This window comes from Colias croceus, chromosome 11, assembly GCF_905220415.1.
Source record: "Colias croceus chromosome 11, ilColCroc2.1".
NCBI lineage: Eukaryota > Metazoa > Arthropoda > Insecta > Lepidoptera > Pieridae > Colias > Colias croceus.
The window spans coordinates 3,088,795-3,110,612 of NC_059547.1; the positions used below are offsets into that span (position 1 = coordinate 3,088,795).

A 21,818-nucleotide genomic window follows, 5' to 3' on the forward strand; every position below is an offset into this window, starting at 1 on the left:
TGTGACGTAACAATAACTAAGATAATAATTTTGCTTGGCTTGGCTGTGGGTTTTAAAAACGTTGAGATTTTTATTATATTTTTTTATCTGTTCTTAACATAATATTGCTGTGCAATTTAAACTTTGATTTATTTTATTTTGAATTTAATTTTAAACCTTTTAAAGGTCACGTATAAATGAAGATATCATTGTAGTCTACTGTTATAGCTTATTTAGCTTCTGACGATATGTATTACCGCATCGACAATGCGGGTGCCTCCGAAAGAACTTTAGAAATAATTTTGTATCAAACTTAAACAATAATCTTATAAAATCCACCTTTAAATATTGTACCTCGCTCTCGATCGCTGTAGGACATTCGCCAATAATAATGTATATTTATTTCACTGTAATTAATGCTGTTAATTAAAATTACAATATACATAGGTACATATATAAACTCTTAGCGAATACTGAATATGTACTTATCGAAAACTACCATGAAATACAACAATGGAAACAAAAATAAGCAATAATCGAAAAATATAATCTCTGCCTAACATAAAATTTAACAATTCCACGTCAAACGAACGACCACTTATCCGTGTGGTCAGAGCCAAATGTACGACAATAAAAAAAACAAGTGGTGGGCAAATAACCTTTAATTAATGTAGGAATGTATTAATTCTATTTCCAGCGTCAGTGAAAGCACCCAAAAAATACGAAATATTACGTTTAAAATTGTATAAAACGACTGCCATATTGTAACCATAGAGAAATGTCAATGTCATTTCACAGATAATACAAAAGCGTTTACATATACGGACCTCACTCACATCCACGTTACATTAATGATTATTAACGTTAAAAATTAACATCTATGTATGCATTTGCAGTCCATTGTTTGTGTCAGCGCACTGTGGTGTCGGAATCGACGGATGGTGGTGCGGCTTGTTGCTAGCAATGCTGTTTGCACTGGCTTCAGCTTTTCTACACTATCTGCGGACAACAAGGATATTTTAATATAAAATGAATTATTATGAGGAAATGATTTTGATATCTATAACATTAGAAAAATACAATTTATCATGACTTGCCACTTAATATCGTTCTAGAAACTTCGTTTCAGTTACAGAAGATCTTTCGTTTCATCTTGAAGGGTTACTTGCAGCGCAACCGCACCTTACTCGGGTGAAAACTTGAAAACATTCGTACAATATACCAATTTTTTCATTCTTATATGGAAAAACCATTTATAATTTGCTTATGGGGGTTCACGGATTCGTGCGAATGTAAATGACCAGTATAAGTCTAGATTCTATCTAGAAAGTTGGGTGCAACCTAACCTTGTAGTATGTATTCTAGAAAATTCGAGAATGTTCTAGAAGCTCATCTATGCAGCCCTTACAGCAGCACGCACTTCCGTTTCACCTTGACGGGCTGCACAGCACACAACTACAACTTTAACAGGCCGCATTCTGGAAAGGTCGGGAATGTTCTAGAAAGTTGGAGAATGTTCTAGAAGCTCACCTATGCAGCCCTTACAGCAGCACGCACTTCCGTTTCACCTTGACGGGCTGCACGGGGCACAGCACCGCGCGGATCGCCTCGTCGAACACCGTCTTGAGGCCCTTCTGCGTGAGCGCGGAACATTCTAGATACCGCACCGCGCCGATCTCCTTCGCCATACTTAGGCCCTGGAACGTAAGAACAAGGAAGCTTTTTATTCGAGTAATTTTTATAAGAACTTGATGTTATGGATTCGTGTAGAAAGATATCTGTTGCTATGTACGTATAGTAAATTTTTTAGGTATGAATAAGCTTTGAATAATCCTTTCACACATTTTTAAATAACTGTTGAATATTGACATTGACAATAACTGGATGATAACAAATTTTTCGTAACACTCGCCAGAAAAATGCCGAAAATCATAACTGTTTCAATTTAAGAAAAGTCTTCTTTATTAATAATAATTAGTCACTAATTAGTCACTAATCCAAGTATAAAATACCTGTGGGTAGGTGATGGGAGCTAGTTTCTTGTCCTTCAACTTTTCGATGGTATCCTTGTCTTCGCGCAGGTCGAGCTTCGTCCCCACAAGGATGATGGGCGTCGACGGACAGTGATGCCGCACTTCTGGGTACCACTGAAATTTGGAAAAGTTTTGTTTTGATTAATTTTAGTGTGAAAATAGTACCTATTTTTAAGTTTGCGTGAGTACATTTAAAAATTTAAGCTCGAATCATTCGAACTCGAACACACGTAAATTATCATATACTTCCTAAACACAGTGTCCGATTTTAGTCTATTTCTCTGTTGATAAAATTTTCCATATTTTAACTTAAAAAAATACCTACATAGCTTTACAACTATGTGTTGTAATGATTGACACAATATACGATATATTTTCTATTTTCTCGTTTTTTGCGTTATACTATTAATTCTAAATCCTCCTTCATACCTTAGCCCGAACGTTCTCGAAGGAAGCCGGGTTGACGAGCGAGAAGCATATTAGGAACACGTCCGTTTGCGGGTAGGAGAGCGGACGGAGCCTGTCGTAGTCCTCCTGCCCAGCGGTATCCCAGAGGCCAAGGTTGATCGGCTTGCCATCTACCATCACATTCGCTGAGTAGTTGTCGAATCTGCAGGGTAATAAAATGGTTTATAAGGGATAATTTTTATGAAGAAGTTATAGATGGACCACTGAATATAAATAAATAATGTTTTAATTATTGTTATTTGTGGGGGAAAAGATAGGAGATAAGTTTATTCTTTTCGTGTTTCAGTTCGCTAAGCTTCTTAAGTTTGTAAAGATTATGAAAGGCATTGCATCAAAGTTGGTATCGATTTACTTCTATTTACATAACTATTTGTATCATACAAATCTTCTGCTACCAATTTTAACAGATATCTCTAAGCTCTAACTAAATACGTGTAGAAATACATCTATCTAGATATTAAACGTGTAGTTCAGCCATGTCAGTATGTCACCACATGTACAAATTAGCGTCTAACATTAAAATCGTGACCTTATTCTCGAAACCACGTATCCAAATGAGCAGTGTTCGTGTCGTCGTGCTAGATGCACTATCTACGAGTGGACATCGTATTAATTAAGCGAAAACCCTTCAGTTGGAATGTTTTAATAAAATTAATGGTTTTGGTATAGTTTTTCTGAATGTGGCTAAGTGTATTGAGCTTTTTTCACAGCTCAATTCAATTCAACCAGCTTTTAAGAACGACTTGTATTATTGTGATAGCTCCTGAATCAGATTCTAGCCAGAAATTAGGTACAATGTCAGAATACAAAGGGCTATTGGAAATCATCTGAGACTTCTGCCTTTCGAAAAGCTAAGAGGTTACTGCTTCTTTGGACTAACCAAGCCATGATTTTTTTCTACAATTTACTTTATACGTAGTATGTTGTATCAATACGTTGTTACGGCGAACAAAGCCAATTTATTAATTTTAAAACATATTGTATACAATTGAATCAACTAAAGTGCCATACATCTGCTACTTTTCGATAACCCACGTTGCAGCGGACGTGACTAACTCTTTCTCAGAGCAGCAGGTGGCGCATTTCTTAGTAATCGACATCCGAGCTTTATTGTTTAATCATAATAAAATTAGCAATATGTTCACTGGCCATAATCGTAGACATATTCTGTCTTACCACAAAAAACTTTAGACAGGGTTTAACTTTAAGTTCGGGTTCTCTTTAATCTGGTTTTGTCGTATTTCACATTGACCACTATTAAAGTGACAAATCCCTGTTTTAAAGGTAGACTGTGTTTAAATTGTTTTGTGGTAAGACCTATATTTAATCTTACAATTGACTATAATGAGGGTATAAATGAAATCTATCTAAATTTAAATATAGAGTCGACGAGGCATCTTACTGCACATTCAATAGGAGGTTAATTTAAACCTGAAGTATTTTTTATCATCTTCTTTACATTTCTTTCAGTTCAATTTACCTAATAAAAATTTAATATTGAATAAAAATTAATATTGAATTTAAAAATAAAATATTGAAACTTATGATTCAGAATTTATTAATTTCAACATCGTTTACTGCAGAATATTCATGCAATACACAACACAACAAGTCTTTTATGTTGTCTATAATGTGTCTTCAGTAAATGATTCGGCTTTAATCGAACATCAGTGCAAGCAGACTACTGACTTGTAATCAATACCGATCAAATTTCTATTTAAAAGAAGACGACTAATATTCTATGAAACTTTAATTTTGCTCGACGAATGTATACGAGATATTTCTTACATGATCACATTACAAGTGTGATAAAGAACATAATACGTAGGGAATTTCATTAATTCAGTTATTCCTGTAAATCCAATATTATGGACGTTTAATATTGTTTGAAAAAGAGCTAAAGAAGAATATTGAAAGGAGTATCGTTAACGATTTCTCAAGTCTAGACAGAAAATAAAATTTGAAATATGAATGGAATGAAAAACTTCTGTAACGGCGCTTAACGACAAACAATTACTTTCTTACGGCTATTCATTTAAAATCCATTTCTTAAAAGCTATATCTTTCTATAGCTATAGCTTGGAGTTAATATTCAATAGTATAAATAGTAGAGTCTAGAAATCGAATAAAATGGAGATATACTTTAAAGGTACAAGTCCGAGACGGGCCGCAGACCGCAAACTGCAACAGCAAACTGCAAGCGACACCACTTGTTTCTATGAACATCTATGAATCGGTGCGCGTCGCGTCTGCAGGCAGCAGTGTCGCCGCGCTTAGAATCAATTTCATAGATGTTCATAGAAACAAGTGGTGTCGCTTGCAGTTTGCTGTTGCAGTTTGCGGTCTGCAGCCCGTCTCGGACTTGTACCTTTATTCATAATCCATACTAATATTATAAATGCGAAAGTAACTCTGTCTGTCTGTCTGTTACTCAATCACGCCTTAACTACTGAACCAATTTGTATGAAATTTGGTATAGAGATATTTTGATACCCGAGAAAGGACATAGGCTACCTTTTATTGCGAAATATGCACCACGGGCGAAGCCGGGGCGGACCACTAGTAAATACTAAAAGACAATCAATAGATAACAATTTAAAAGTATTAATTAAATATTGCTTTTAGCACATGATATCCAATGATTGTCCGTCATAATACACAAAGCAAATTACATAATGATTAGAATAGTAAAGTTTGTCCATTACCTTATATGTTCACACAGAAACCAGTTGAGACAATCTGATACAAAAATAATTTCTCACGAACTTATTTCGTACATACGTGGGACGGACCAGTTGGTCTTAAACAAATCTATCATCATTTTAATACTTTACCATATCTGTTGCTTAATTCTGTATCAATTTACATATTTGATTGTTTCCATGTATAAAGACAAACTAATTCGACTCGCGGTCCTGTTGTTTCAGCATAAAATATGTAAAGTGAAACTATAAATTATTGTATAAAACGGTACTGTTAAATTAACATATTTAAATCGAGCAATTACGCTATCTTCAATTGCTTCAGTGAACACTAGAGTTCTGTACTTTATATAAAAATTGTATGACTTACTTTCCTTTGAAAGTCTTCCTGGCTGGGTTTCACAGTGGCGGCCAATCAGACGATGGTTAGCTACTAGTGTGTTCAAAGACATGATTTTAAAAGAGCAACTATGGAGTTTCTTGCCGTTTCTTCTCCATAGATACTGCTTTCCAAATCGGTGGTAAATGTGAAAAATACGTAATGAAGATTCGAGAGTGCTTCTAAAAGAAGTCTAATTGAATAAATAAATGTTTGAGTTTGAGTTTGAAAGTATCGTAGAATATTATGAAACTTCCGACTACAATACTGGTAGTTACTTCCGTTCAGTATTCCTGCAGCGATATTTTTACATGTTCGGCGGTCAATATATCTGATTTAGATGTATCTACTTATAAAGATATGGGTTAGGTAATGTAGTGGTAAAGTAAAACATGATTGTACTCACACTGTAGGTATGTACTCGCCGGGGAAGGCATTTGTTGTGTAACTGATGAGCAGGCATGTTTTACCGACGGCACTGTGGACAAAGAAACAATTCTATTAGTATAAAAGTATACGGTAACAAAGTTTAAAACGAGAGAAGTTGGATATAAATTAGAATCCAAATCACTTTAAAACCTATACATGATACAAGAAAAAAAATAACTGATTGAAAAAAATTGAGCAGTTCAAAGAAAAAGCACTAAATTAGTATAAATACAAACAAAATGATTTTGAAAGTAACAGTTTAACACCTCTATTTAAACACATAGTAAAGCAGCTACTAATCCGAGAGAAAACAACTTTCTATAACACACTAAAATGTTCTACTCATACTTGGTCCATTATCATTATTCTACTAATAAGCATCAACAATAAAGCAAACAAAATTGAAAACTAAACACACTTTAGTCAGCGTAGATACTAGATGTAATGAATTGAATTTTAACTCCTAAAAATTTTAGACATCGATATTTATTGTATTCTTATTCGCTTCTTTAGAAGTTGTAATATTGAGTGCTCCGTGTTGAAAAATTTATAAGTTCATTTGTAAAGAATCTCCGTAACTGATAAAAATCCATCGGATTTTGAAGAACTCTTTCGGCACCAGGAAGCCGCATTATCCCTGAGTGCTTCAAGCCATTCTTATCTTTATCGCGAGACAATTTGTTGTATCATATCTTACACAAAACCTCGGACAAAAAGCCGAGAGTGCCTTGTTAGACGCGTGCGTTATATCCTTAGGCTAAAGGCCGGCACGTAAAAAAATACATAAGGCGAGCACTTCAAAGCCAAAACCTTTTTTTGACCTACAAAAAAACCACACTCGAGCACGTTCTAGCAAAGGCGGAGGATATTATTCAAGTTAACACATAAATTGTAGAGATACGCGAACGTGAAGTTTATTATACGCAATAAATAAGCTTTAGGCATCCTCGATACCGCATTAATGCTCTTTGAATATCTATAATATTCCTCTCGTGACTGCTTTCCAATTTTAGTCATATTTTGGTGTATCGGTAATAGTATGCTTGCTTAGTACTAGCTGTGCCCCGCGGTTTTCCCCGAATTATTCCGCTCTCATTGGTCTGTGCGTGATGATATATAGCCAATAGGCTTCCTCGATAATTGGACTATGCAATAAAGAACAATTTTTTTAAATAGATTACATACAAAGGTAAAAGTATTCAGATAAATGCGAAATCATCTTGTAACCCTGTATAATGTTTTTTTAGCTCATTCTTAAGTTCACCCTATACGTATGTATATGGACTTCAAATAGAAGATGTTATTAAAAGTTATAACAGTATTTACCTATAAGTCAACGAGATAGACTTTACCATGCACTTACGAAGAATGCAATATCATGAAATGGATGGATCGTTTGTCTTTCGAAAGATATTAACTAAATACACTCGTAAAATTATAGCTAAAACATTATTAGACGAGAATTTCAAGGCGTCGTAAAACCGCTTCCTAGAAACATTAAAGCACGTGCAGTATTCAGTATTCACGAGTCCTTATACATAATATTAATATTTCAAAGACCGCAAGCCATTTTGATAAAATTTTACGACCAGTCTTTCTTTCTTTTTGTTCATATCTAATTATACAAATCCGTCACACATAAATGAAAAACAATAGTCCATAACTTCATTTCAATACCTATAGTTCGCATACATAGTTGGTTTATCTTTCTGTTATTTTAAACTAAACCCTAAGGCCTACGATCAACACCCTTAACACGATCATGTAACATTGTTGTATTTATGACTCACAAGGGCTCCGTTGTGACCGCGCCCTAACAGCAATCATAGATAGACAAATGTGTGCATTTACTTGCCGCGTCTAGAGGTCGGAGAGTGGTCAGATATTACCAAGTTCGTAATTCTACCCTCGTATTAATACAACATCCTGTTATCCATTTAAGAATGGCGTATGAGCAACGTTTCCGTTATGTATTTGAATATTAATGGCAATAGATTCTTCTAGTGCTCCTCGCGTAATTCAAAACTTCGGCGTAGATATCTTTTCTGTCCAATTAATGAAACTAACATTGACTAATTGATTGATGCACAAACTTTCAACTAAATCGGGAATACCATACTTATAACTTGAAAGTATTTTTAGGACCAAAAAAGTAATTTCATACTTATGAAGGTTAGTTTCGAGTGTGACCAAAATTTATTTAACTATCCGCTTTTTTAGAAGGCATTAAGCGTAACGAATCTATGAATTAAATGGGTGTCATATATCAATTATCAATCAATCAATCATTTATTTAGAACTAGCTGCTGCGCGCGGTTTCACCCCCGTGGCCCCAATTCCTGTTGGTCGTAGCGTGATCATATATAACCTATAACCTTCCTCGATAAATGGGCTATCTAACACCGAAATAATTTTTCAAATCGGACCAGTAGTGTCCGAGATTAGCGCGTTCAAACAAACAAACAAACTCTTCAGCTTTATAATATTAGTATAGATTACATTACTAAAGCATTAGTAAAATCAATACCCTACGTACCTACAATACTTTATTCATACAACCACTGGTATATGTATCATGAATCATCCAATCAACTATCAACATTCTTTCAAAGCTTACAACTTCGCTATCTACGATCAACTGTTCGCAATTTTCATTTTGCACAAAGAATTTTCCGTGGCTCAGTTAAGTCGTTCTTCCAAATGACCGAGATCTTCGACAAACATCACGATAACCCCGCAATTGTTCAATCAGCAATCAGTATTGCTGACTCATCGCTTATCGTGTAAAATCGGAACCGCTACCAATGACATCTCTGACTCACGGACTGAAAACAAACGTTATTTTGTCATATTTTCATTACAATCTCATTTGTACTCGTTGAAGATATCGGCGCGAGGGGTCAATGAGTTATTTGACTTGAAACGAGACGTGACTATTTATGAATATGACTTCGCCGCTCGTTATTTCTCTATTGTTTTAGCGCGTCTGCGATCTATTTTACCTCATAAAATGCATTTTGCTTTGTAAAATAATGCACTTTTCGTATTATGAACTTCAATAGCATTCCTTTTATTCGCTAGTTATTTAGTTTATATTGCTCATCGTCTCTTTATGGCTACCTATTTATTTGCCATACTATAAGTTTGAACAGTTTTGTTTATCCATATAATTTTAACTTGCACTGAGTATGTGATTCTGGATTTCGACAAAGCATCATAATATTTGCAAAATATAGAAGCATCGGAAACAACAGACTAACGACCACACGATAAACAATACGTGCATACCCGTTCTACATTATCTAATGAAAAAATGTAGCAAACTGGGTTATAGCATGACTGAAGGCAGTCAATTTGACACCAGCATCGCAACATTCATTGCGCAAACTGTCTACGTAACAATTGATCGGAGACCTAAATAAATCTTCGAGTAAATCGTTCAGCGTGGGCATGGTTCTCGGCACTCAAGGTTGTTCAGTAGCGTCACCGCTAAAAACGATTAACTCTTGTTTTTCTCGAATTAACGTAGTATTCTAATTTGATGAGCAGCGAAATAGATATCGATTTAGTACACCGCAGGCGAGTTATTGAATTATAAAATGCAACCCTCGTATTTGAAACGTCGATCGTATTTTCTATTTTTTTGAACTGTTGAAAGTTTTTTTCACTATTCCGATGTGACAATTTACCGTATTGTTTTAGCCTGTTTTATTCGTTCCGAACTTTATATAGAATCAAATTCAATTGCAATAGCAATCGTGCCAATCTGACAAGTTTCACATTTATTTCAATTATCCATATCAATTGTTTTTAATCGTACAATGTAATATCAGATTAGAATAGAGTTGCTGGAATTAGGAAGGTAGGTAAAGAACTTAAAATAAATTATCTGATAATAACAGCATATCATATGCTACCGATATTCCATAATAAGTGTAAGCAAAGAGAGAGAAGCAAGCCCGTCGCGAAATCAAAACGTCGCGGGAGACCCGGTTATAAATAACTCGACTCGTAACTCGTAACATTGTGCAGTCATTCATCGTAACCGTGGGCCCACAGTTGACAGATATATACTACGTACATACAGTTAGGAAACTAAGCCCCTGCGATGAAATTATGACGTATAGCTATAGGGCTGTTACCTTTTTGATATTTAACCGACTTCAAAAATGGAGGAGGTTATCAATTCGGCCTGTATATTTCTGTTTGCTTTTTTTCACAGTTGACTTTGTGGTAATTTTGAGATTAAAACCCGTTAAAATTAAAAAATGGTGTAGCCTAAATATGAATTTACAAGAAGAAACAATCTCAATAAAATATATACCTTGTAAAAGTAAATAGGTACGTTTTTTTCAGTGCTATATTTCGAAATCTTGTCTTTTTTGGACGCCGAAGGCTATTTTAATGTAGGTACCTACCTAAATTATTTATAATGCTTGATATTTGTATGATACATATAAGTATTCAATAATTATTTTAAACTAGAATTAACAATACTTGTATGTAGGTATACCTACTAAATTATTTTTATAACGATAAAATAAATTAAATTAAAAAACACAAAATATGCAAAAATAAATTAAAATTATTATTATACGAACATAGAACCTCCTTTTATATAACCTTTTTGTTTTAGGATGAAAAAGAAAATAGTTTGACAGGCTTAGTGCTTGACAAAGTGGTAAAGTCACGTATCGATAAAAATACAATAATTATTATTTTATCTATCTTTTTCTTCCCTAATATTTACGTAATTATGCACATAAATTTAAACAAGATTTTTTAAGGTTTCCAATTTTTAGATTTTCGTGCTCTTCTAGATTGCGTAAAAAATAGATGCGGTCTTTAAACAGACTGGACTCCTAATAGGTACTATTTGTAGCTATCATTTTGGTAGAAAATATGTCAACATAATTTAAAACTCATACTGCCATATCTATAGAAATTAAAAAAATAGTCTCTTTTTAACTTGTAGTCAGATACGATACAGATATATGTATATTTATTGAAAGGGCTACAAACTGAAACAATCGATATTTATTTAATGTGAAATGACATCACTTTAAACTTTTTTCCATACTATATTCAAAATCTGTGGATGTGTCACCCGCTACTATCGATCCCCCTCAATACCCTCGAAAACACGCTTTATGGGGGGGGGAGCCATTTCGAACATTTTGTATGAAGTTTCCTTACTGTATGTATCTGTATATTGTGGTGGGCCAGTGCGTTTTGTTCGTTTTTCCTCCGATACTTCAAGTGAGAAACAATTGCCAATTGGCAAAAATATTCTTGCAAAAGTGCAGGGCAGTTTTTTCTGGTAGTGAATGTAATAAATCTAAAAGATAAATCTTCGTCTATATAGACTTTTAACTATGAACATTTCCACCTCAAATGTTTCCACGAATCGAGATATATTTTGATGGTCAAATGTTCTGGTTCCAGTAAAGTATCAAGGCCTGTTTCCTCATAACTGCTAACTATACCAAATATATATATGTAAAGTTTACCGCTATCCTCTGACTGCATTCAAACAATCTGCAACTACTCAGAACCCAACTCATGATGCCCGTTGTTTCTGGAATATCTGCGATGTTCCCTATCTAATCATCTCCAACTGTACACATAGCTGAAAACGTGCTTAGGAAACTGTCTGATACCATCAACGTTGTAACAACTTGTTATTGTGATTCATCGTCAAGATCGTGGATGCGGATCATGCTGGTTGACGCCTGTTCTTGTTTTTACATAATTTCTATAAAACAATGTCGGAAATACCAAGTATTTCTATTTTTAACGTTACAAAGGCATGTATTATTATCTTTATGATTTTTTTGAAACTCGAATTTTGCGATGTAAGAAGTGGTCTCCCGGTCGTAACTACTAGTCTTAAAAATAGGATAGTTGAAGTTTAGTTTACATAACAGGGTAATTGCTATTAAACCTAGCCTATCTTTGCAAAAACTGATGATTAGGTGGGATTTTCTCTAGTATGCCACAGCCGTATCTAGTCTTTCCAAACTCCGTGATCACGATTACGTATGCCAACGAGCCGTCATAGACAAAGAAACCGTCCGGTAACTTGACACACTTCAGGTATTGTACGCCAGTTGCCAGAGAGGTTTTTATGAATCCACAATAGTCAACTATTTAACAGGAACTCTTGTTTTTGTTTTGTATAAACGGACACAAAAGGGCCGCGTGTACTAGTTTATTAACAACTTGTTTTCGGCAAAGTTTCGCCAGTGATAAGTGAAAAGGCTTTTCCTTTGGATGAAACTTACGTAGCTGATTTATTGGGCTGGAAATATTTCGATTGGAAGTTCTCAGAACTATTGGACGTCTATAGATATTCGTGACATGTAGTTTTGTAAGTTTCTAAACTATATTATCTTTAGTTGGTGTATATTTTACTAGAAATTTCATGAGAGCCAGTAGGTATAGTTAGTTGCAATACATTGCCCACAAAACCGTATTTTATTTTAAATGTTTTTAGTTGTCTTTTCACGTTCTGAATGTTTGTAGTGAGAACTTAAGTTCTTTCAAACTACAATCGCGATGCACGTAAGTTCTTAGTATACAGTAGTGATGTCACATAGTCGTAGCCCCCTTTAGGAACAAGTCGTTTGTCGAATTCTTTTTACCTCAATGACTGTAATAATAATTAAATTATTGTCTTTTGAAAATTTTAAATAATAAAAAAACGTGTGGCACTCGGGGACTGCCGCGGTAAAGCTATTGCATGCTATGCCTTCAAGCCATACCTCCGTGCCCGTCGGAGTGGGGAGCGTGAGGTTTTTTCGTTACGGAATTTCTCGATTCGGTCCCTGCGCTCAAGGCCCGCGATAGAAGCTATGCAATAGCTTAAAAAAACTTATGATGGTGAAGTATTAGTTACTAACATATTTATTATTGTTATCTTTAGGTGTTCGCCAAAAGGAGTCAATACGATAATAAAATGAATACTACTTAATTATTTATAGGTAGCAATCAGACTTAGATCCTTGAAAACGTTATAGTTAATCTGCAATACACAATAATAAGTCAAAAGAATAACAAATGACAAAGTTCTTAAAGTCACTGTAAATTAGAATTAACCGTTTAAAAGGACTAATCGGATGAATTAGTTTAAAGCGTTAAGCGTTCGATGACCCCAATAATTCTTGTAGCTTTTGTCATGAACGTTATCTGCGGAAAAATATTCCACTATTAATTTAAATGTATTTAATATTTATTTATCAGGATAAACTTGATGTATATATGCGACCTTTCTCCGCATACGTTAGAGTTTTAACCAAGATTTATATAATTTAAATACAAAACTTGATGCTTTGTTGAACATGTCGCAGTGAACTGTTTATATTTATAAAGATGATAGTAAAACTTTATATATTTTACATACATTACGTAAGCCGTAATCGAAGAAATTCTTTGCAATATTGCGGAGACGGAAAGCTGATGTTTGAGAAAACACTCACAGGATCTTTCTCAGAATGTTATCATCACCTACGTGTCTTTATCTCAATAAGTGGAATTTGTACGAAATGGGTGTCACCATATCAGAACTTGCACTGACGTAGCCACACAATATAATATCTATTTACGTCATCCTCCTATACATTAAGTACTCCCACCACTTCTACCTGAAAAATGTATGGCAGTTTGAAACTATACATACAATAATATTACACCCCTAACGTCATCCTCCTATCGTCGTCGGTACCTACTCCCACCACTAGAAATCCTACCCGAAAAATGAAAATAAAACTATCTATAGGTATCTACATCCACGGTACAAAATTACACCAGTAGACAGATCGATAGAATTGGACTTGAAGACCGACGTATGGCTATTGGCTGCAGCGAGTACGAAATAAAGCCAGACTCTGAATGGGCCGTATGCATGTGCATTCGTAATCCCTTGTTCCATTGTTTGTCGAACGTAATTGATTCCAGGTGGAAACAATGCCATTAATTAGTGTTTATCCTAGTGCACATGGTATAAGATGAACGAGTATCTATTCTCTTTACAAATGAGAAGAAAAATCGATTGAATACACCCAACATAAAAAACATATTCATACCGCGTTGCTTGGTGAATCATTCCACACATGAAATGTATAAATAAACATTGTGCTGTTATTTTTACCTTATAATAGAATAATAACCAAGGTAGGTTAAAATCCAATGCCTAATGATTCATTTCCATAGATTAAACACCTACGGAATTACCTTCAGGGATTTGTTCGACACAAGACATCCAACATTGTGAGGTATATCCGAAGAATAGGAACTTTCGCGTTCAGCTAATCTCACATGGAATCCATCATACCTGATACCATCCTCACGCTATAAATAACGTTACAGACGAAAGAATTCCCAGTTATCGCAATAAATCCATTGTAGCTCGCCATGAGGAATGTCTTCCTATAGCCACATATAATTACGATGCCAGTCAAGTGTGTGAGTAACGAATACGTCATGCGGACGATTCCCATGAACTTCTCGTGCGCCTATTATGAGGAAATGCGGTTAATTTACGCATAATATTACGTATATTTCATATCATTTCAAGAAAACATAATATTATTATGTGCTATAAGCTTGTTCGCTCTAAATTGTATCGTGTAAACATATTTGTCGGGAAAACCAGCAAGATAGCGTAAATAAATAAAAGTTAATCGTTTTAATTCACTCACAAGTGTAAACAAACCTTCAATTGTTTACAATATGATTCAGTAATGAAAGTTAAACATCTATCTATCAAAATTATGACAAAACGATAAACTTTCTTACAAAGATGTTTTAATACAATATTAATGAAAACATCGGCATTGCTTATTCCGGTATTGGCTAAGACGGCGCAAGTACCACAATTAAAAGTTGATTAGCAAAATTTGGTTGAATTCGTTTAACAATCGATTTCTAACTCATTGTTGCTATTGGAAACAATCTTTGGTGTCCATTGTTCCGAATCGGTCGTAATGAACAATTGTACCATTAAACCTTATAGGTCTAACCGCACATATAATACAGTTTTATTGTTTAGAAATCTGTTTTCTTAGAAATAATCTGCATAGTTTATGTTTTACATTTCATGAAAAGCTCACCTGTGTGAGTCGTCGTTTTTGAGCAAATAATGTTTAAAAACGTTGCAATGTCGCATGGTCTTTGATTTCAAAACTTTTATATCAATATTGAAAATACTATAACGAAATTAATAAAGTAGAGTAGACTGATTAACAACATAAAGGAACGGGTAACTTTGTAGTATATTGGCCATCTTAAACGTACCGGCCATCTTCCTTGACCACAAATGCTTTGTCGATCTAAATCTTGAAAGTTGAGTCTTCTAATTAAATTCAATATGTACGTGACATGTAGGACATTTTAAACGTGAGATTTCCATTATTATAAAAGATAATAATCCCCAGAGAGTATAGTATAATTCATACATAAAGAAGAATTTAACAAACCTTAAAAGTAGTTGGCTATTTTGATTATTTTATATGACTGAAAATATTCATGGAATCGAAACCGCTAGTAGTTACATACATACAATAATCTGGTAGGTCGCATTAAATTACCGTTCCCAAACTATCAAAACATCTGTCACACACGTTTTCAAGCAACCCAATTGCTATCCATATTATTTTATATGTACAAAGAAACTTGCTTTATACAATTTATGTCATAGTTATAGGAAGCGTTGTTTAATTGATGCAGCCATGACGCAGCATAATGATATGCAATTCAATGAATCTCTACCCAGTACGTTAATGACATCGCGAAGCTGCGGGCTACGGCGTGCGCTATTCCCTCATTAAATATAGTTTTTATTCATTTTAACTACGTACTAAGATCAATATCACAAGCCATCGAAACGAGAAAGCTAAAAATAATTAGTTACTAACGATTTGTCTTGCAACCGTTGTTGGTCCTAGATTAAATTGGTGTTAACATTATATTGTGTATTTCAATATTATAGTCAAACAAGCCTGGTAAATAAATTACATTTCAATTTATTAATTAACCTATCCTTCGCTAAAATTTTGACTCCATTTAGGTAGGCATAATTATATTAGTTATGTCACGCTCGCTTTTAGTTTGGTACGTTCTGAATATACTTATTTGCTTTCAATATAATACATAGAAAAGTCTCGCCTGATTACAAAATATCTTACTTTGGTTCACCCTTTTACCCTAAGAAATTTGCTACACCTTCGTTGCCTCGAGAGTCGAGAGCGTTCATCGAGAGTCGAGAGAGTTTTATTTTGCCAAAAATATTATGTGGTGTAAAATAATAATAGTAAAATTAATTAATGTTTACTATATGTGACCGAATGTGTTTTTATATTTTAAGAATATAAATTTCAGTGAAAACTTTGCTGATATATGTATAGTATGTATTTTGTTTTTTTTTAATTTTAAGAAACACTGTATTATTTGTTTCCCAAAGATAAATACAAATTTAGCAACTTTCCACGTGCATGTGCTGATTTTGTTCAAGTCAGATGGTTTTATACAGCTCACGAAATGCAGCAGTTGATAAGGAACAAATAAGAATCACGTTTATTTAGATAGCACTTAAGACAAGCCACGATATCTTTTGCCCAGTCAGTCATCGCTTTATCTTTTATGGGACTTTATTGTTGTTATAGGTACATATTTTCATTTAGGGAAAGTTAGTCAACTTTTTCGTTTCATTTTGAATATCATCCTAAACAAGAGACTTTATCTAGATTATAATTTATTACTTAAGTTAATTTTAATTTGTCTTTCATTCCGTCATAAAATTATTTATCACGCAATGTTTAACGGTCAATTGTTTCACGAGGGTAGCTTACATTAAAATTCAGCTCTTTTCTCATTAAAGTTTACTACATTGACGTGCTGGTTGGGTGATGGTTTAGAGCCGGTTAAAGTTAACGGTAACGCATTAACGTTTTCAGGCCCGCAATAAAGATGAGATAATTTTCCAATGGTTAACTTTGGGGTATCAAAATTGCAAAATTATTATACCTACAATAGTCATAAACAACAATTTTAAACAAGTATTAAGTACATATGTTTCATTTTACTTTATCATGTACATACTAATCGGGACAGGTTGATTCGAAAGATGAAAATGCAATTCTTAATCTTCATACATATTATAATTAATTCGTCTATACATTCTTCATACTAGAATTTTAGATAAACTAAATTCGTCAAGTTTGCCGCATTTGCTATATTAACAGTTGTAAACATCCAAATTATCCTCATAATTCGTATCCTCCATATGGTGACACATTGTGTAACATTCAGGAACTGCGTACAACCGCACACATTATTAATATTTCAGTTAACTTCACGTGGGAGAGATTCCAACGCATTGCAGCGATGAGGGATAAGAATATTTCGATCTTACGCTGCATTTACATTAAACGACCATAGAACTAGCTAGTCGAGCAAGTCGAGCAATCTTTCGCGATCTTATAAAGAAAACTAGTATTGTATGATGTTCAGTATTAGAACATTGCATAGAATCTTTTCGAACGCACTAAGATCAACGAAAGAATTCTCTACGCCTGTTTATACCAAAAGAATTTTATATAGTGGGGTTAGAATGAGAATTCGCTTGATGTAAATGCACCACTATAGCACTATTATTAGACGGTAGTGTTATGAAACGCGGTGTGGAAAGAACCGACGCACTTGATAGTAGTGATTGATTGGAATGGAATACAATTGTTTGAGATAAACACTATTGTTACCACGAAAACGTAAGTACGTTTCGGTGGAAAGTATTTGTGATTCTGTGAATAATTATTTTGATATGTGAGTCACTACAATTTACATAGTACAAAAAAGTTTTCGTTTTTCGCCGTCTATGCGTCTGTAGTCTGTACGCTTAGATCTTTCAAAGAACTCTACGTATTTTGATTCGTTTTTTTTTTCATAGATACAGTGATTATCGAGAAAAGTACTATACAATTTATTAGTTTTAGACAAAGCGGGCGAAGACGCGGGCGGAAAGCTAGTCGTAGGTACATAATTCATTGCTGTAGTGCACTAAAATCTTAATGACCAATCAAGTGACCTTACAATTTGTACTCGGAAAGAACTTTTAAATTACCTTTGTCTTGTAAACTATACAAAACGAGTTAGCTGCAATCAATAAACTTGAGAGTTACACTTACAAACAATTAAGATGCATATACAATTTGCACACGTTCTTTAAAACGTAATTTTCTAAACGTTTAATTTGTCTTTGTCTCAAACAGTGTGCTACATTGCATTCAATTTATAGATTTCTATGTGAAAGTAAATGGACCTACTCTTATTTCCAACTAGCTTCCGCCCACGACTTTGTACGTGCATCCCCGTTTTTCCCCGTTCCCACAAGAATTTCGGGAAATCCTTTCTTAGGGGACGCCTACGTTATGACATCTACCAGCATGCCAAATTTCAGCCCGATACGTCCCGTGGTTTGGGCTGTGCGTTGATAGATCACTATATCAGTCACCTTTGAGTTTTATATGTGAGAGAATTATAACAGAGTAGTTGTTATGTGGCTATACCTTCCTATTATAAAGTACTCTATGGTGTACAACATAATGGCGATATTGAATTGATATGAAATGCATGGAGTTACGGGCCATGCGATGGTTTATATTCCTTGAGTCAGTAGCTCGATGATATAGTCTCGGTACTACCATCGACCGCGCAAGGTGTGCGCACTGAGTCATTATTTAATATTATTTCACATATCTACCTAACTATAATTAATTATGGAGAGTTATTTAAATTCTCTGACAGCAGCGGTGGGATCGGCACTTATTACCCCCGATTCCAATAAGAGTAAGACTACGTTAAACGATGCAAATCTGCAAGTGAGTGAAACGAGTGATAGTGTTAGTGAAGTTCAAGAAGAAATAGATAGTGTTAATGAGGTTCGAGAAGAACCAGAGTTTCCACCAATAAATCGTGAGAATGTTAACACAACAACAAAAACATCATGTGTTGTGTGTGGGTTGTAAAGCACCATGTCGTGCGCATCTCTGTTAAAAGAAATGGCAGATACACTTTCCTAAAACGAAACATTTTGTTTCCGGGTCTAACGCATAAGTAAGGTAGACCCACTACGAGGCCAGCCTTCATCTACCTGTGTGGACATTATTTTTAACGTGAAAAGAAGCTAAGAAGCGAGAGGAAATACCTTTTCGAGATATGGTATGGTAAAAAAGTGATCGAGTTTCAACATACATCGAGTGCTCCACTACAAAGTTGGCGCTAATCGACCGGCTGAGAACGGGCTGGAACTATGCGAATATAGTAAATTCGTGGTAGAAGGTATTGCAGATGACCAGGTATGATCTGATTTATTATGATACACGCCGATTGATTTTGTGGGTCTTGATAGACATTTTGGCATAAATCATTTAAAGCGTCGCATGTTGCAAATTGTTTGCTATAACTGTGTGTTCACATGTCATTACAAACGTGACTGTAAATCTCGCCCATGAAACAAAATCAGTTAGTTTAATCGATAAGAATAACAAAGGTCCGCTCAATATTTAAGAAACAACAACGCATTTATTGTCATAAATTTGGTCACATAGAAGAGGTTTGTTTTTCCAAAGCAACGGGCGGCACGCTCTTAAAGAAACAATACCCTTATTAATGTGTGTTTACAGCACGATACCCCGCTTACCTACAGTCACAGACGTTGCCGGCGTAAAGTTCAAGTGCCTTATTGACAGCAGGTCCGATTGTTTTTTTTTTTTCCTTTGTAAAAGGATAGCCGATAGCATGACCGGGCCTCTAGAATTTGTATACACTCGCGTAACAAGAACTGGCACTGTATCAACCTATTCATTCGCCCGTACAACATTACCCATAACTGTTAATGATATGAGCTTTGGTTATTGTAGACTCTCGAGTACTTCCTGGGATGGAGTAACAGGTCGAGATGTTTTTACTAGAGTTTGACTATGGATAACAATGAGATCAAATTATTCGTGAATTTAAAATAAACAATATTTGTTATTGCGGACAATAATTTTGAATCTATAGACACGGATTTAAATGATTTTAATGATGTTCATCGTGTGAGATCCATTATTGAAAGTAAAGCACAAATTTTGTGAAATGGGAATAAGACTTGTGAATACAACCCTAGCACAATCTACAGTTCTTTCAACATTGATAAGGTTTTGTAATGCCCTTGTTGTTAGCCAAGGACTAGATAAATTGCGTGACTTCATAGCTACTTTTTTTTAAATTCAACGATGTTCTCGAGTTTCAAAATCATAAGAGGTTACATTCTTTTGTTTAAAAATAATATTGAAAGTCTCGCTTGTGCAGAGTTTTCATTTAATTGGAATAAATGCAAGTTGCTGTTGCAACATTGAATAGGTATTCACCACAAGGTTTCATAACATCGAATGGTAGACTTGTCAGATAAAAAAAAGGCTCTTGCTGAAGCATTATTGTCAAAAGAACGTTTAAGTTCGCGAAATATTTTAGAATGATAAAAAAAAAGATTTCTGCTTCTTTATTAACGATTTTCGGACAAATCTCGTTGTTGAAGTACAAACAGATTCCTGTTCAATAGATTAATAGTGGTTCAGTTTTCCTACAAGAAAGTAATGATCAACTTAAAAATCGAATATTATCAAAGAATCACTGACACAGAAAGTTGTTATCATAGTTATTAAATAGAGTTATAAGATTTAAGAAGACCTCAAGCATAATCTATTAAGCGTTAACATTTTAGAATATTAACAGACTGAAATAGTCTCAAAGCATCATGTCATAAGAAAAATATTTTCTCCTCGTGTTCATAGATGATCGGCTTACATACAAGCTTTTGATTTCGAAGTCGGTACCTACGCAAGGGTCCAAGAATACCGCGTGTAGATTTTATTAGTAGAAACTAGTTGTCTTAACATAATGTTCAATTTGGGCAAAAATAGTAAAGATTCGCGACGACTACAAGCCGAACAACTTAGATCCGAACATAAGTAAAGTAATTGAAGCCGATAAAATGATATTATTGATTTAAATTTAAGGTGTCACATATGATAAAAAAATGCTTGCTGTATAAACATTTTCTTTTGTTTGGTGCAAACGAAGTGTTATCATTCATTTATTGATACAATCATTTCATGATTACTTATTTGAAACATTTTAGTTAGGAAAAACCTGCAAAAACTTAGTGTACTTAGTTTGTTAGAACGTACATTGAACATTTTTAGATTGCAAAGTTAATTAAAGGCCCTCTAGAGCTATACAGTTGACTTGACATCCGATAGAAAATGTATCAGAACCACTTCATACATAGCCATAAATACGAATGGCACTTACTTATAATTGTTGACGCATTTACTGGTTAATATTGTCACCTAGCTCCTGTTAAAAATATGTCTTCAAAAAAAAAAGAAAAAGAGCATGTTAAGCGCTTTGTTTTTGTTGTGCGCTGAAAGGAATAGTAGCCGATCAAGCTACGTCATTCGCAGGTAGCGAACTCATAGACTTGAGTTGGCAGTGTTCTTTTGAGTTTCATAAAATTATAAGCGGGATGAATTATTGCGCTAACGGGTTATTTTAAAAGGTTTATGTCTGTTCTTAAGTTCATTGTTTCATTATCGCTGAAAATCATGAACGTAGATAATGGTATTTTACAGTTATTGGCAAAATTCAACTTACTTTGAATTGTATTGTATGAAAGAAACGCACAGCACAGGCGACAGCCCATTGCAATTGTCTATAGGCTGCAAGTCCTCCGCGTAGTCATGAACGTAGATATTGGTATTCTACAATTGGCGAAATTCAACTTACTTT

At 34.4% G+C, this 21,818-nt stretch overlaps 1 protein-coding gene across 1 annotated transcript in view; it reads right to left on the reverse strand.

Moving 5' to 3' along the window:
• Positions 1–275: 275 nt before the first annotated feature.
• LOC123695872 (ras-related protein Rac1) overlaps positions 276–21,818 on the reverse strand; it is a 41,919-nt gene continuing 20,376 nt past the window's right edge. Inside the window, exons 2-6 of the mRNA XM_045641821.1 lie at positions 5,968–6,039; positions 2,442–2,622; positions 1,992–2,126; positions 1,510–1,676; positions 276–978 (exon numbers count right to left, since the gene is read on the reverse strand). Coding sequence (XP_045497777.1) covers positions 1,521–1,676; positions 1,992–2,126; positions 2,442–2,622; positions 5,968–6,039 — 544 coding nt within the window. The 3' untranslated portion in view covers positions 276–978; positions 1,510–1,520. The remainder of the gene's footprint in view (positions 979–1,509; positions 1,677–1,991; positions 2,127–2,441; positions 2,623–5,967; positions 6,040–21,818) is intronic.